Here is a 15,847-nt window from a genome sequence, read left to right on the forward strand (position 1 = left end):
GTCTCTCCACAGGAATACAGCTAAACACTAGTTTCTCTCTGTTCCACATAGACAGTGACATGAAGCATGGGCTCTGACAGACGTCTGAGGAGGTCCGTGTACCACAGGATCAGTGGGTTTTGACCTGGGTGAAGGAGCCCTGCGCCCTGGCTTTCCTTCTCCCTACTTGTTCAGGCATTCAGAACAGCTTCTAGGTTTGTGTTTTCTTTTTCATTCGGTAGTGCTGGACGTGAACCCAAGCCCTAGGACATGCTAGGCAAGCATTCTACCATGGGCTCCATCTACAGCCCTAGGTATGTGTTTCTAATTTTTAAAAAAGATTTCTTTATGTGCATGATTGTTTTGCCTGAGTGTATATATGTGTTCCACATGTGTGACTGGGGCCCAAGGAGGGCCTGGTCAGAGAAGACATCAGATCTGCTGGAAACAGAGTTATAGGAAAGGTTATGAACCACCATGTGGATCCTGGGAATTGAGCCCTTATCCTCTGTAAAGGCAGTAAGAGTTCTTAACCACTGAGCCATCTCTCTAGCCCCCAGGTTTGCATTTTTAATGACATCTGTCCAATAAGAGAAGTAGGGTTGAATGTGTCTGTCATCCAGCTTTGTGAAGTGAAGTGACGTCTCTGGGAAAAGAGCTGTGGTAGTGTGAGCGTGAAGGACTTGATGCCTGACACCACTTCCCAGCTTCCAAAGGCAACCAGGAAGAGCACTGACTTCCAGCTCATCAATCAGGCCCATCCCTCTTGAGGAGTGGTACCTATTTACCCCAGTGCCTGTTTCTAGGGGAAGAAGACAGCTGTGTGTCAGTTTCCTGTCCCATTAAGCAGCAGACGAGACATTGCTGACCTTCCTGATACCACGATCTCTTGACAACTCCAATTTCTGACTTCCTTGTTGCCTTCCTGGGGGAGTCCCTGGCTTCCTGTTGCCCTTCTTGGGGAATCCCCATCTTCCTCCTGGTCTTCTTGGGGGCGGGTCCCATCTTCTGCCTGGCCATCTTGTAGAGGCCACAGTAATGGAAGCTGGTGGCAATTTGATCCTGTGTCATGTACACGGTGCAGCTCTCTCTGCCTCCTGATGCCTCTACTGGAATCCAAGGCCTGGTGTGAGCTATTTCCAGCTTTTCTCACGAAAACTGGATGTTAAGTGTCAACTTAGTGTCTCCAGATCTGAAAGAGACCAAACAGAATCACAAGGTGTGTCACTCTACCCAAACCCAGCACATCTGTTTCTCCCCTCTTCTGTTTTCATAATGTTTTTGCCCTAGCCGCTACAAAATGCTGTCCCTCCCTTGGTACACTTACAGGGTGCAATTGGTGCCATTTTGCATTGCTGAACTATTGGCACTCCTGCATCTGCCCAGCTCCTGGAACACACCTCTAATCCAACTTTAGAGAGAAACCTATTACTATCACTAATTCTACTTGCTAATTAACGCTAACTGAGGAGTCAGTTTGTGCTGGGCCCTGCCTCTTCTGAATACTTGGCAGGTGCTCATTCTACAGCAATGGAGTCCTAATGAACAATGAAAAACTCAAGGTAACCCCTGTAATCCCAGCCCTCGGGGAGGCAGAGGCAGGCAGATCGATGCGAATTCGAGACCAGCCTGGTCTACAAAGTAAGTCTAGGACAGCCAAGGCTACACAGAGAACCCCTGTCTCAAAAAAAAAAAAAAAAAAAAAAAAAAAAAAAAAAAAAAAAAAAAAAGAAAAGAAAAGAAAAAGAAAGAAAACCAAAAACCAACAAAACAAAACAAAAAACCTCAAGGTTCAGAGGGGCTAAGTAACAAGCCCAGGCGAATTCTCAAATGCTAATGGGTGAAGGTGCCAGGGTACAAATGCAGTCAGAATTCTCCAGAAGCTCTTTTAATCACTAAAGCTACAGAGACTATCTCTGAAAGTCCTACTATGGACACCAGCTGACTCCTCACCCCCTGCCCGGCCCTCTGGTGTCTTACAGCGTATGACAGCCTCCTTGACTTGGTAAAAGCCTCGGTCCTGGCCTCTCTCATCCACATAGCACATGAATCGGAGTTCTGGTGGGTAGGCGGCTCTCGTCAGGCCAGATAGCAGGGGTATGGTGCAACCCTCCGACCCCGGGGCCTCTGTCAGGGCCTGCAGCATCTGGTACTTGCACCAAGGGTCCTGAAGGAAGCCCGGGGTGATGAGTAGCACGCGACAGTGACTACTACTAAGCGCCTGGCAAAGCTCAGAAACGATGGCGCCTCCTGGGGTGGCATCCCGTAGCTGCAGGAAGCAGCGCAGGCTGGCCCTGCAACCCTCCAAGTAGGAGACCAGCTCCTGGGCAGTCTCTAAGTCCTCCTCACTGTGGCACACACAGACGTCGTAGTCTTTGCTCCAGCGGCCACTGCTGCAGCTGCTGTCCACATGTGTTGGTGACGAGGCAGGAGACACTCCTGAACTGCGTCTCGCGGGTGAACTGCCGCTCTGGGGTGAGCTACGGCTTGAGGGTGAGCTGGGGCTTGAGGGTGAGAGGCCATCTTGTGTGGCTGGCTGTGAAGCGTCACTGAGGTGGCTTTCCTGAGAGACTGGCATCTTCTTGGACTTCTTCAACAGAGCCTGCCTGAACCAGTCTACAAGGGAGAAACACTAAGCTGAGACTTGTGGCCTGCCAGCTGAAGCCCCTCCTCCACCAAGGGAAACAGGGCGGGGGAGGGGGGCGGAGTCTGCTAGCTTTACCTTACTCTCAGAGTCCAACCCTGCTGTCTGGCTCATCCCTCAGGTCATGCCTAAGAGTTCCTGCTGTCATTAAAGGTTCCCATTAAAGGTCCTAATACTGAGAGAATTTGAATCCTGTCCAAGTGTTTTACCAACTCAATTAAGAAAGGCAGCTTTAGCCGGGCTGTGGTGGTGCTCACCTTTAATCCCAGCACAGGCAGAGGCAGATCTGTGTGAGTTCGAGGCCAGCCTGGTGTACAAGTGAGTTCCAGGGAAGCCAGGACTACACAGAGAAACCCTATGTTAAACAAACACTCAAACAGAGAAAGAGAAAGGAGAGAGAGAGAGAGAGAGAGAGAGAGGAGCTGAGTGAGGTGTTGGTATGACTAAATCACAGTGTTCAGGGAGGCAGAGGCAGGCAAGCACATCTCTGTGAGTTTGAGTCCAGCCTGTCTACAAAGAAAGGGAGGAAATAAAGAAAGAAAGGCAGCCTTTGTGGGGTTTGTTATTGTATATCTACCCAGGAGGAGACAGTGAAAATGTAAATTATAACAAAGCAATGTAATTCTAAATTAATAATTTAATTCTAAAATAAGCTATAGATGACTCTGTTCTGTTCTAGATCATTTGATATCTGCTCCCCAGAGCCCACTTGAATCAGGAGGCTCTGCACTCACAGGGTAGTCAATTGCCTGAGTGAGTGGACAAAGAACTACAGCTACAGGCAAGGATTAGTCAGGCCCGAATCCTAATGCAGCCCTGAGAGGGGGTGAATCTGGATGAGGATAAGAAGGAAAAGGGCCAGGGAAGATGGGTACAGTGACACATGCCCGTAACCTCAGCATTTGGGAGCTAGAAACAGAGGACCGGAAGTTCAGGGTCAGCCTCAACGACAGTGGCAAGTTCAAGGCAGCTTGGGTTAAACCGAATGAATGACTAAGGGGGAAGGGCCAGGGGACTGACATTTGCTCTGTTGTTCAGGGGTCCAGGGCTAGGAGTCAGAGCTCCCAGGGAACACAGAGCTTGGTACTGCTAAAGTCATCACACTGCTTCCTCTGTGGCCTTAAGCAAATTGGCCCAGATCTCTACTCATCTATAAAATGAAGGCGAACAGAGATGACGCAGAGCCCAGTAAATGGTAAATACCCTATAAGATGGAAAACTCGGCTGTTCTGGAGATTGCTTAATTGTTTCTTCCCTTGTCTCCTCCCTCTGAATGATTCTGGAAAAAAGATTTCTAGGACAAGACACACCATGTTAAGTGCTCAGCCCCCATGCCTTTCAGACCAAGCAGGCCAGATTTAAGGAAACCTGAACCAAAGGCCTGCAGAATCCAGCATGCATACCTTAGGCCGCCCTCCCCATGAAGCTCTGGGTTGTTCCACCAAGCAGCTTTTCCCCTATCACCAGCTTTCTGCCTCTCTTCCCTGAGTTAGGACAAGTCAGTCGTCATGCCCCACCAGTAGATGGGGAATTATTTTCTCCGGAACCAGAGCACAATCAGGAGATAGACTCTACTCACCAGCTATCTTGTCTCGAGGCTTCTTGGACTGAGTTCGAGAGGCTGGGATGGAGGAGGAAGAGGAGGAAGCCATAGTGCAGGCCTCCAAACTAATCCTGGGAGAGCAGGCATCAGGGGAGCAGCAAGGGGCAAGACAGCCTGTCTTAACTTCATGGAACAGCCATCCTGCAAGGCAAGGGGGGAATCACAAAAGCTGTGGTTACCCACCTGGAAGCTCTGCTTTTCTCTTAATCCCTAATGGCTCAGCCTCTGAACAGGCTCACGGGACCAGGGAGATAATCCAGATCTGTGCAGCGTGACCAGACTTACAAAGTATGACCTGAGTAGATGACTGTTCTTTGCTTCACCTGGCCAGGAGTGCATTCGGGCTCTGGGAAAACAGAGGACCAGCAGCTCTTTAGAGGGACTTCCTGTGTCAATGCTGAAATGGGAGAAGGACTGATCATTTGGACAGGTAGGCAAGTGCTGAGCACTAGGAATACTTGAAGCAAGTGTCTTCCTTCATTTCCTCTGTCTGTCTTCCCCTAGCCCCGTCCATTCACTCACCTAGCCCTTACCTGTCAGCTAGGGAAACAATGTCATAAAATGGTGAAGGTTTGCTGACCACCCGCAGATGGAATGGATTTGCACCTCATGCTGACCATAGCCTTCAACAGTCTTTCTAGGCCTTGGTGTCTCCATCTGTGAAATGGGAATACTGTAATGCTAGAAACTGCAACTCAGCATTACCATATGGATAACGTGAATAGCTTATGTAATGTGCTAACACTATCTCCTGTATAAAAACATAGTAAAATGTTGTGGGCTGGCATTTCCTTGACATAGTCAGTTCAGATGTGGTGGCATACACCTGTCATCCCAGGTACACAGGAGGTTGAGATGTTGCATCTATACATTTAGATCAGCCTCAGAAATCTTTTGAGGAGCTGGGCACGGTGGTGCACGCCTGTAACCCCAGCACTCGGCAGGCAGAGGCTAGCGGATCTCTGTGAGTAACCCCAGAAATCAGGAGGCCAGCCCAGTCTACAAAGTGATTCCAGGACAGCCAGGACTATAAAAGAAACCTTGTCCTGAAAACAAAACAAAATGAAAAAGAAGACAATGATGACATCAAAGAAGAAGGAAACAGAGGAGGAGGAAGAGGAGGAAGAGAAGAGGAAGAGGAGGAGGAGGGGGAAGAGGAGGAGGGATAAGGAAGAAGAGGAGGAGGAGGAGGAGGAGGAGGAGGAGGAGGAGGAGGAGGAGGAGGAGAAGAAGAAGAAGAAGAAGAAGAAGAAGAAGAAGAAGAAGAAGAAGAAGAAGAAGAAGAAGAAGAAGAAGAAGAAGAAGAAAATTTTTTGCGACCCTATCTTAAAAGAAAGCAAGCAGCTGCGTGTGGTGGTGCACACCTATAATCCCTGCATTCACAGGATTGGTGCAAGTTTCAGGCTGGCTTGGGCCACAGTGTGAGGCCCTATCTCAAATAATCTAGCTATGAGAGAGAACTTAGTTCTTAGTACTCTTAAATTTGTGTGTGTGTGTGTGTGTGTGTGTGTGAGAGAGAGAGAGAGAGAGAGAGAGAGAGAGAGAGAGGGCGGGGGGGGGGGGGGAGGGGAGGGAGGAGTTTGAGCACAAGTGTGGAAGATAGAGGGCAACTCTTTTGGATGCTGTTTCTCTCCTTCTACCCCAGGTTCTGGGGATCAGACTCAAGTCATCAGGTTTGCACAGCAAGCACTTTTACTCACCGAGCCTTCTTGCCCTAAACGTGAGAGGGATAATAGTGTTCCCCAAACTGATATTTAGTTCAGTGCTATCTCTGATTCCAGAAGGATTTCTGGTTCTTCATTTTGGGGTAGAGGTTAGCAAATTGCCTCAGAATTTGTATAGAAATAGAAAGACCAAGAGTCTTTAGATGGGTGACTTGCTATCGCTTCACATTGCAAGGCTGTTTTAGCTTTACTTTCAGCAAGAAGACTGTGGGGGCAGAGCCTGTGCGGGTGCAGGGGAGTCTTAGCATTCTAGAAGCAATTCTCCAACTGTAGAGAGCTGCGTTCAGGAGAGCTAGGCATAATCAACACAGGGTTGCTTTCTGGCTTTTTTGCTGGACCTGTAGAAGTCGTAACAAAAGTTTCCTCCTAGAATTCACAGAGAAACAAATCTGATGATTAGACACATTGTAATTAGAGGCTTCTAATTTTTAAAAACGTGAGTCTGTTAGATACTAATGAACAAGTGCCATAGTTAAAAAAGCCTTACACTGCAGCAACCACAGAGGCATATGGTGACTGATCTTAATTGTTGGCCTCCTTAGAATGAGAAATGCCAGGAGACTAGTACGGCTCTCTCCTGGGGATATTTGTGAGGGTGTTGATGATAAGAACACACAGTGTTGATGGAATCAATGCATCAACCATGGATTCATAATTTGATGACATGGCAGGGAGGTATGAAGGCTGGAAGTGTAGCCTAGTTGGCTAAAACAGGTCACTGGATGTGTGCCCTTGCAGGTTAGATCTTGCCCTGTGTCCTTCCTGAAATTCCATGTCTCCACTTCATAGCCACCATGACCTGAACTGCTCTGCTCCTCCCCGCTCTCCTCCCCTCCTGTTATTATGAGTCAAATCTTCAGAAACCATGAGCTTCATGTAGCTTTCCTTCTTTAAGTCACTCTCGAAGGCATCTGTCTACTATCACAGAGCAAAAAGAAGAGTGTTGGAGTCAGAGGAGATTCTTGAAAGAGAAAGGCAGTTAGACCATATACGGCGGGACACCTAGAGTGGACTGTCGGTGTCTATATGAGCTTCTTTTCTTCCTTATGCCCTCTGGGCTCTGACAATCTAAGGAAGAGGTGGTAGCTCCATAGTACCTCAGACAGACCATCAGCAGGCACTGAAAGCCTTTCCTGGTCAGGAGCTGCTCTCTCTATATACCTCAGGAAACCATTCAAGATGTCTCTGCCAGGGGCTGAGAGATGGCTCAAGCTTAAGAGCGCCTGCTCCTCCTTCAAGAGAACCCCAGTTTGGTTCCCAGATCCCACATGGGTCACAACCACCTGGAGCTCCACCTGTCTTCCAAGAAGACCCCCCCCCCAACACACACCTCGCATACACTTACGTAGACATCTGCACACCAATAAAACTAAAATACACCTTTAAAATAGTAAATAAAAAGATGTTTTTCTCCCTGGCATAAGACCACTTAACTCTGAGAGGCTCAAAAGATTTTTCTCTATTTTTGTTTTAATATAAAATGTGTTATTTGGCCTTGATACAAACCAGAGATTTGTTCATCCATTCATTTATTTACTTTGGTTTTTCCAGACAGTGTTTCTCTGTGTAATAGCCCAGGCTGTCCTGCTACTTACTTTGTAGATCAGGCTGGCCTCGAACTCAGAGATCCACCTGCCTCTGCCTCCTGGAGTACTGGGACTACAGTCCTGCACCCACCTGCTTTCTCTTGTTGTTGTTGTTGTTGTTGTTGTCTCCTGTCTAGTCCCCTTGCCCCTCCTCTGAAAGCTGAGGACTAAACCTAGCTAGGGCCTTGAGCTTGCTAAGCCAAAGTTCTATCCTTAAGCTAAATCCTCAACCCTCATTTAACTTTAAAACTAATATTCTAAAGTTTGAAAACAACATAAAACTAGTATGGAGACAAAAATTCACACATTGTGATATTTGCTTGAATATAAAGATGTAAAACTTTCATGAAGCTTAGTGATGGAGCACGCACTTAGCATATACAAAGGCCTGCATCAATCCTCAGTGCTGGAAAGAAAAAAGGAGAAGGCGCAGAAGGAAGAGGGTCAAGAAGAGTAGGAGAGAAAGGAAGCAAGCAAGTGTTTCTGAAATAACCTAACCTTTTGACAACACATCCTGATTTTGGGCAACTGCCTTGTTTATTGCTTCAGGAAAAAAAAAAAAAAAAAGGAGGACTGAAGATGTAGCTGGAGTGCTTGCTTAGCATGCATAGATGACACCTAGTACTGTGGAGGTAAGGGGAAGAAGAGAGGCAGAAGAAAAAAAGAGGGGCAGGAGGAGAATTAAGTGAGGTGTTCAATAGTATTTCCACTGGAAACACAGCGGTGGGGGGGGGGGGGGGGGGGGGGGGGGGGGTCGGGGCAGGATATGCCCTTTAAAGTGTAAGCATAGGAAGTAACAGCATCGCTGAAAGAATAATTGTGCAAGATAGTAATAAGTTCCAGTAATCATGTCCTTCCTGGACAAAACCTCGACGACCTTCCTTTTTCATTGTTTGTTCTTCTGCAGTCAAGGCTGCGGAGCAATCACCCAGACATGACTTAACTTTTTCCAAGACGCAGAGTGACAGTCACCACACAGCAAGGCACACACATCAAACAGATAAGATAGTGAATCCAAACTCCCAGCTGGAAAGACTAATCACTAGCTTTGTCTAATCTCTGATTTGCTGGGGCTCATAAGAAGTCCCCTTTTCTTTAAAAAAAATTTACAATGCAAAATGGCATATGCCTCACAAAAACCTGCTTTATAGAAAATGACAGAGATGTCATGGGAAGTTAGCAAAGGAGCGCCCTCAAAAAAAAAAAAAAAAAAGAACCAGTAAGCCGGGCATGGTGGCACATGCCTTTAATCCCAGCACTCAGAGGCACTGGCAGGAAGATCCATGTGAGTTCAAGGCCAGCCTGGTCTAAAAAGTGAGTCTAGGACAGCCAAGGCTACACAGAGAAACTCTGTCTCAAAAAACCAACAAACCAACAAACAACCCTCCCAAAACAAAGCAAAACAAAACAAAACAAAACAAAAGAACCAGCAAGAGAGCTGGGTATGGTGGCACATACCTATAATCCCACTAGGGATTTAGAAAGCAGGAGAAGTGCTTCTAGTCCAAGGCCAGCCTGGGGTACTTACTGAGTTCCAGGCCAGGTTGGACAATAAATTGAAACTCCTCCACAACGAAACAGATTAAATAATACCCCTCCTGCCCCGCCCCCCCCCCCCAAATGAAACAACCTGCAGTAGGGAAAAGCAAAGCAAAATATAAAATTACTTCTGGAGATTCTTATTGGGTGGTTTAGAAGTAAAGCCTAAATTTTATGAGTTTTCTAGAAAATTCTGATACTTGGAAGCATTAGTCTAGATGTTAAACTATAGACATATCTACACTTGATGGGGCTATAAAATATACATGCACACATAAACATACATAAAATACATACATATTATAGTATATATATATTTTTTGAGACAGGGTTTTGCTATGGAGTCTATGCTACATATTTATTTACTTAGTTTTGCACGGAGGGGCTAAGGTGGGATCTTCTATAGCTCAGTCAGGCCTCCAATTCATTCTGGAGCCCAGAGTGACTTTAACCTTCAGATCTTCCTGCCTCCACACTCCCAGTGCTAGGATTACATGCGTGTGCCTGCTCTCCTGGACAGCACTGAACAAGTTAAAATTGCCCATCAAATTTTGTGATTATTTCTGTGAAATAAACTCTAAAACTATTCTCCATACTACATTTTGTAAGTTCTGAAGAATTAAAAAAATGTCAAAAAGTGAGTGTCTTCATGAATAAAAACATCCAGCATTTTAAACTTAAGTATAAAGTAAAAGGTTTTCTGGGTGTTATAGCATCATGGGGAAAATTAATCTCAATCTACATCTCAAACCACAAAAACTAAATTTTAAATGGATATTAGAGACACCTGTGACTAACAAGACAATAAAGCTCTTACAGAAAGATATGTGACATTATTTCTAACTCTGGCGTAGACAAAGCAAAAGAAAACAATTTTTGAGACACAATAGGCCAGGCTGGTCTCAAACTCACAGCTGAAAGTACTCAGGTGTGAACCATTGGTCTGGAAAAAAAAAAGTCAAACGTGATGCAGTCTGTATAAGGGGAAAATGATAAATTGGAAAACATTAATGAGAAGACTTTTGCTCTAAAGCTATCATCAGGAGAGTGGGGAGGCAGTCTACTGAGACAGAGCAAATGTTAAAAAAAACAACAACAACGTGGACCTAACAACTGCCTTAAATCCAAAATATTTCAAAAAAATCCAAAATATTTCAAGAACGCACTGAAACTACTAACAGACACAAATGGGGACGAGAAGACCTGAGCAGTCATTTCACAGAAAGGATATTCAAATGACCAACAGACCAAAAGATGCTCAGTTTACCAGTCCTCAGAGAAATGCAAATCAAAACATCGGGGTATCGCAGCTGTGCAGTCAGCAGAACAGCGGCGAGGAGGACAGTGTTGGAGCTGGATGGGACCAAGAGTGGGGGCGCACACCCTGAGCTGGGAGTGAGCGGTGTGTCTTCTGTCTGTTTGCTTGCTTGCTTGCTTTGTTTTGAGAGATGGGTCTCATAGCCCAGCTTGGCCTTGAACTTAATCTCCTCTCATCTCCACCACAGACTGCTGAGATCACAGGCATCTGCTAGGGTAGCCAGAAAGCACAACTCTTTTTTTTTTTTTTTTAAGATTTATTTATTTATGTTCTGTCTTCCTGTATATCTGCATTACAGAAGAGGGCATCAGATCCTATTATAGATGGTTGTGAGCCACCATGTGGTTGCTGGGAATTGAACTCAGGATCTCTGGAAGAGCAGCTCTTAACTACTGAGCCATCTCTCCAGTCCCACCTTTTTTTTTTTTTTTTAACTTAAAACATGTTAGTTTGTGAGTATGGATGTTCTGCCTGTGTGAACGTCTATGGACCACTTTCATGCCGCATGCCTGTAGAGGCCAGAGAGGGCACTGGACCATCTGGAACTGGAGCCACTAGGTGGGTGCAGAGAGGGAACCAGGGTCCTCCGACAGGGCAGTCAGTGCTCTTAACCACTGAGCTTTTGCTCTAGTTCCAAGCACAACTATTTTGGAAAGCTGATGCTGCACGCTATATAATCAAACTGAGCAGACACACAAAAGTCACACTACTCAAAAGAAGCCAAAGCTGCCGGCCATGGTGGCGCGCGCCTTTGATCCTAGCACTTGGGAGGCAGAGGCAGGCGGATCGCTGTGAGTTCGAGGCCAGCCTGGTCTATAAAGTGAGCCCAGGACAGCCAAGGCGACACAGAGAAACCCTGTCTTGAAAAACGAAGGAGGAGGAGGAGGAGGAGGAGGAGGAGGAGGAGGAGGAGGAGGAGGAGGAGGAGGAGGAGGGAGGAGGAGGAAGAGGAGGAGGAGGAAGAGGAGGACGAGGAGAACGAGGAGGACGAGGAGGACGAGGAGGACGAGGAGGACGAGGAGAAGCCAAAGCTGAAAATAACCGTGTTCACCAGTACTCTGGATAATCTAAACAACAAGAAGTCCATCTTTTTGACAGAACATTATACATCAACAAGCATACACAGACTTACTGTTCTGGATGCAGGTTACACAAGAAAGCCTGTGAAAAGTGGTTCGGTGGGATCTGTGCACTTTTCCGTGTGTCTGTTGTGCATTGTTTCTTAAAGTCTGAAAACAAAGCAGGCAAGGTTTTTTTCTGAGTCATTCTCCGGTAGGTCTGTTCGCTGGAGCACTCCCTACTTCCCTCTCTGGTTGAACCCGGGGGTTTCTAGTTTACCTGCCACCCGGTGGACCTAAGGACCGAATTGTTCCTACTCCCCGCGTCCCTTTGGTACGTGGCAAAGTAGTAGACCCTGGTGGTCGTCCACTAAATGACCCTGGTACCAACTTCCAGTAGGTTCTTCAGACTAAGTAAATTGACATTCTTGCAGAACACTGCCACAGAGTCAAGCCCAGGAGCAGGGGCCAGGTTGTGACCAGGGTAGAGACTTTAGGGAGCCAGAGAGAGCCACTTTGATGTGAAGCTCAGCCGCACTAACAGCCCCGCGCCCGCTTTGGTGCCACGGAAAGGTGGTGGCTTTCGGGGGAGTGCTGGACCCGGGGCTGAAAGGGGCGGGGCAGGGGAGCTGGTGTCCCGGGGGATGGGGGAGCTGACTCCGCTGGGCCCTGCCACCCACCGCCCCGCGTCCACGCCGTCCGCTCACCTACGCGGCCCCGCGCTGCAGGCTCCGCCGGGAAGTGCCCGCGCCCGGGCTCCCGGAAGCTCCTCGGCCACCGCCCTCCGCCCGCACCAGCCACCCTTCTGCCCAGGCCCGCCGTCCGAGCCTAGGGGGCGCTCGCCCGTCCGCGTCGCCCAGGTTTCCCGGCTGCCTGGCCACTGTCCCGCAGCTGAACCCATCCACCAATCCCTGAGCCGGGATTTGTCCTGTGCGAGGGCAAGGGAACTAGAAAACTCCTCCAGCAAGGAAGGCGCAGGCCTTACCTTTTTTCACACGGTGGTGGAAAATAAGGCTCCCCCACCCTCACACCAAACTCTCTCAAAGACGACAGGCCAGCTCCGGAGAGGTCCTTACCTTTATGGTTTAATGCTGACCTGTTGACGCCACCAGACTGGAATCAATCTGGCCAAAAGTGCTTGCCGTCAGGGCAGTGATTTCCAAGTGAAATTTCCACTGCAGTTCTGATGGTACCAAAATAACTGCAAAAAAGGGTGGCTAAGCAAGACCTTGGCAAGTCCTGATGAAATACTTAACTAAGTCCTTTGCCTCCACTTTCTAGAGTTCTTGCTGTGAGCTTTGTGAAACTCCAAAGAAATAATACAGCACTCAGCATTCCCTGCCATAGAAGTGTTATTAAAATACTAACCTTGGGGGGGGGGGTGAAATGCTGCAAGTTGAAGTTTAGTGGGCGGGTAAGGAAGGCCTTATTAGCTGTTAAGTCTGATTTCTTTTTCTCTCCAGCCAGCCAAAACGGATAACTTTTTCTGAGGGAGGCAGTTTATGCTGTGAGGCTGTTCATGCATGATCTTTCTAGGTTTACTCGTCAAGATTACATTCTCTGGTTCCTGGTGTTGTAAGAGATGAATATTCATAAGGAAGGCGCTGTCAACAAGAATTCCTGGAAAGAAGCTGTGCCTGCAAAGAGCGACTGACTGGTTAGAATTGCAGTGAGGTGGAGTGGTTGGAATATTGCCTGTTCTAGAGGTTAACTGCCTTCTCTCAGCTAGCTTCAGCCCCCTGAATAGCCAGCCATTCCTTGAGCAGACCCCTCGCTGCCAAACCCAAAAGCTAAGGACATCATTAGATAACATCGTAGTTTAATAGGAAAGTTTCTCCCATCTTGGGGTAACTGCCTCTTGATGCACCCACCATCCTCTCCCCTCTCCCAGACTGTCCTGGCCTCTCTTTGCAGACCAGGATGGCCTCAAACTCATAGAGATCCTCTTGCCTCTGCCCCCTGAGTCCTGGGATAAAAGGCATGTGCCACCAATGTATTTTACACTTGGCTTGATTTATGACTATGTTTTGTAAAACTTTAAAACATTGTAAGGTACTTCCACATTGAAACATGTAATTTGGAGTAACCTAAGTCTGTGTGCCTGGGTCATGGCCATACTTGAAGTACGGCTCAAGAATAAACCATCTCTTATTCCCTTTAGGGAAAGAGCTGTCCCATCCCCACCCTGTGCTACTCCCATACCCCAGCAGCTGGACACCTAGCCATTGCCCACTTGGTGAATGCTTTTGCTCTTTGGTGAGGACATTTCTGCTTCTCCCAAATGCCTCTTGTAAAAAATAGCCAGGCTCATTTCTGCATTCTGTTAGAAAAGCCTCCCCGCCTCCTCCTTTTTTTTTTTTTTAAAGAGAGGGTCTCCAATAGCCTAGGCTAATCTGAAACTTGTAATTAAAATGACGTTAAACTTTTCTGACCTTTTTGCCTCCAAGTTCTGTGACTACAGGCTTGGGCCACTCTACCTGGCCAGAAAAGCCTTCTAAAAAAATTGAGACTGAAGAGTAGTTAAGAGTATCTGCTACTCTTCCAGAGGACTTGAGTTGATTCCCAGTACCCATATCAGGTGGCTCCCAATTGCCTGTAACTCCAACTTGGGGAAAAGGAATCCGGCTCCCCTCCTCTGGCCTCCACTACCTCCCCAACCCACACACTTAGCATATACTCACAAACAGAGTAAAAAAAATTAACATTATTTTTATTATAAAAATATTAACAAATTTAACATTACGTGCGTAGGTCAGAGGACAGCGTTTGGAAATTGGTTCTCTTCTTCCACCTTGTCCAGGCAGGGTCTCTCTTGTTCTTCCATGCTGTATACGCCTCGCTGGCTGACGCTTCAGCTTCTGAGAAGAGGGCTTGCTCCAGCCCTTCACACGGTTTAAACGGCAAGACAGGTGCAACCATTTGCCCATGGTAGAGGATTCCTTAAGCATTAATTAGTGTGGTCCCTCCTCCCTCCCCCCACCCCTGTCCCCGCCCAAGACAGGGTTTCTCTGTGTAGCCTTGGCTGTTCTCGAATTCTCTTTGTAGACCAGGCTGGCCTTGAACTCACAGGGATATGCCTGCCTCTGCCTCCTGAGCACTGGGATTAAAGGCGTATAGCATCTATTTCTTTGGATCCTTAGCCTGATGGCTGTGGCGAAGTCATTATGGGAAACCTGAAGAGCTACTATCCAGGGTTAACCAATTTCCTGGCCTATCTCTTCAGCAGCCAAAGCCAGTCCACTATGTTCCCGACAAGTCCCTTCTAATCTTGCGGCATTACCTTCTGGTGACTTTTCTATTGCTCACCACCTCATGTTTCCCCCTGGCCCATCTCCTCTCCTGTCCCCACCCCTGTATGAAGTCTACCTCTGTCTTTTACTTTTCATTTGTTCCAAAGGACTTTTGATGAAGCCGTTTCCCAAAGAAGCTCTATACTAGTTCACTATCTTCTGTAGCCTATGCCTTAAACTGCACTCCCTGGCATGTGGTGTTTTATTCTGGTGCCTATTTCTTGGTTTTCATGATTCCATACTATTAAAATTTCTCCTGCCTCACGGGTCACTTCTTCAGAACTCATTTTCTCTAGACATCAGTGGGTCTCTGCACGTGTTTTCTGTGTTGTCTCTAACACTCTGCTCTCCTTTGATGCAGCTGTTCTGTCACCTGACTACAAGCCAAACTGCCCACCCCAATTAGTCCAATCACCCATTACACCTCTCACAGGCACTCTGAGCTTGTACCACGCTGGACCACTCATTTCCCTGTTCTCCCTGTGTCATTTCTATAAGAAACATGGTACCCATCTGGCTGTTTAGCCAGCAACCTGGGAAATACTGACTCCATTTCATGTTGCCACTGTCACACTGTTCCACGTGCTTCCCACCATGACTGTTACCTGCTAAATGGACTGACATGCCCTTTACCTAGAACTTGTTCTCTCCAAGGGAACCAGTGTCTTCCCCCAGCTCCCCTCTTGTGTTGGTGCTGAGGGTCAAAGTCAGGGCCGTCCACGGCTAAGCAAGCACTCCACCACTTGCTGCACCCTTAGCTAGAGGGAGATTTCTAAAAGGAAACTCTGATCATGTTGCTTCCCTATTTAAAACTCTTCTGCTGGGCTGCTGCTGAGATGAAATCCAATCTTGTCAGCGTGGCTCTTCACACCCTGGCTCCTCTTCTTTCCAAAGCTCTATGATCCAGTCAGAATGCCACTTTGAATCCTGCTATAGACTGAATGTTGGTAGCTAGAAGCTGAGGCTTTATAAAAGTTGACTAAATGAACAATCCCATTTCTCTCATCTAGAACCATTGTTCCTGTAGAATGCAGGAACAGGGGATGCTAGCTTGCAAACAAGATGCCTCCCACAGAGGATTTAAGAAACACTCCCAAGAGTATGAG

The 15,847-nt window shown here is 47.3% G+C and overlaps 1 protein-coding gene across 5 annotated transcripts; it reads right to left on the minus strand.

Annotated features, from left to right (window-relative positions):
- Window positions 1–715: 715 nt before the first annotated feature.
- On the minus strand, window positions 716–12,254 carry Tirap (TIR domain containing adaptor protein). Of its 5 annotated transcripts, none has more exons than XM_051156147.1 (7): window positions 12,159–12,254; window positions 11,526–11,622; window positions 4,760–4,883; window positions 4,512–4,572; window positions 4,203–4,367; window positions 1,933–2,595; window positions 716–1,171 (listed from the first exon to the last, which is right to left on the minus strand). In XM_051156147.1, exons 5-7 carry the CDS (start codon window positions 4,273–4,275, stop codon window positions 1,152–1,154), a joined length of 756 nt encoding a protein of 251 aa, XP_051012104.1. In that variant the 5' UTR covers window positions 4,276–4,367; window positions 4,512–4,572; window positions 4,760–4,883; window positions 11,526–11,622; window positions 12,159–12,254; the 3' UTR covers window positions 716–1,151. The 5 variants fall into 5 exon arrangements, with proteins under 5 accessions (XP_051012104.1, XP_051012106.1, XP_051012102.1 ...); XM_051156149.1 differs by having other exon boundaries at window positions 1,960–2,595; window positions 4,512–4,623; XM_051156145.1 differs by having other exon boundaries at window positions 4,512–4,623.
- Between the last annotated feature and the right edge of the window lie 3,593 nt (window positions 12,255–15,847).

This window comes from Acomys russatus, chromosome 14 (genome assembly GCF_903995435.1).
Source record: "Acomys russatus chromosome 14, mAcoRus1.1, whole genome shotgun sequence".
In the NCBI taxonomy this organism is placed as follows: Eukaryota; Metazoa; Chordata; class Mammalia; order Rodentia; family Muridae; genus Acomys; species Acomys russatus.

Bases quoted from the DNA above. Each gene is read 5' to 3' on its own strand.
- Tirap (XM_051156148.1), bottom strand. From the start codon at position 4,275: ATGGCTTCCTCCTCTTCCTCCTCCATCCCAGCCTCTCGAACTCAGTCC. The intron at 2,596-4,202 runs GTGAGTAGAGTC...TCTCCCTTGTAG, and splicing joins GCCTCGAGACAAGATAGCTG to ACTGGTTCAGGCAGGCTCTG. The intron at 1,172-1,932 runs GTGAGGAGTCAG...GGTCTCTTTCAG, and splicing joins ACCAGAGGGCCGGGCAGGGG to ATCTGGAGACACTAAGTTGA.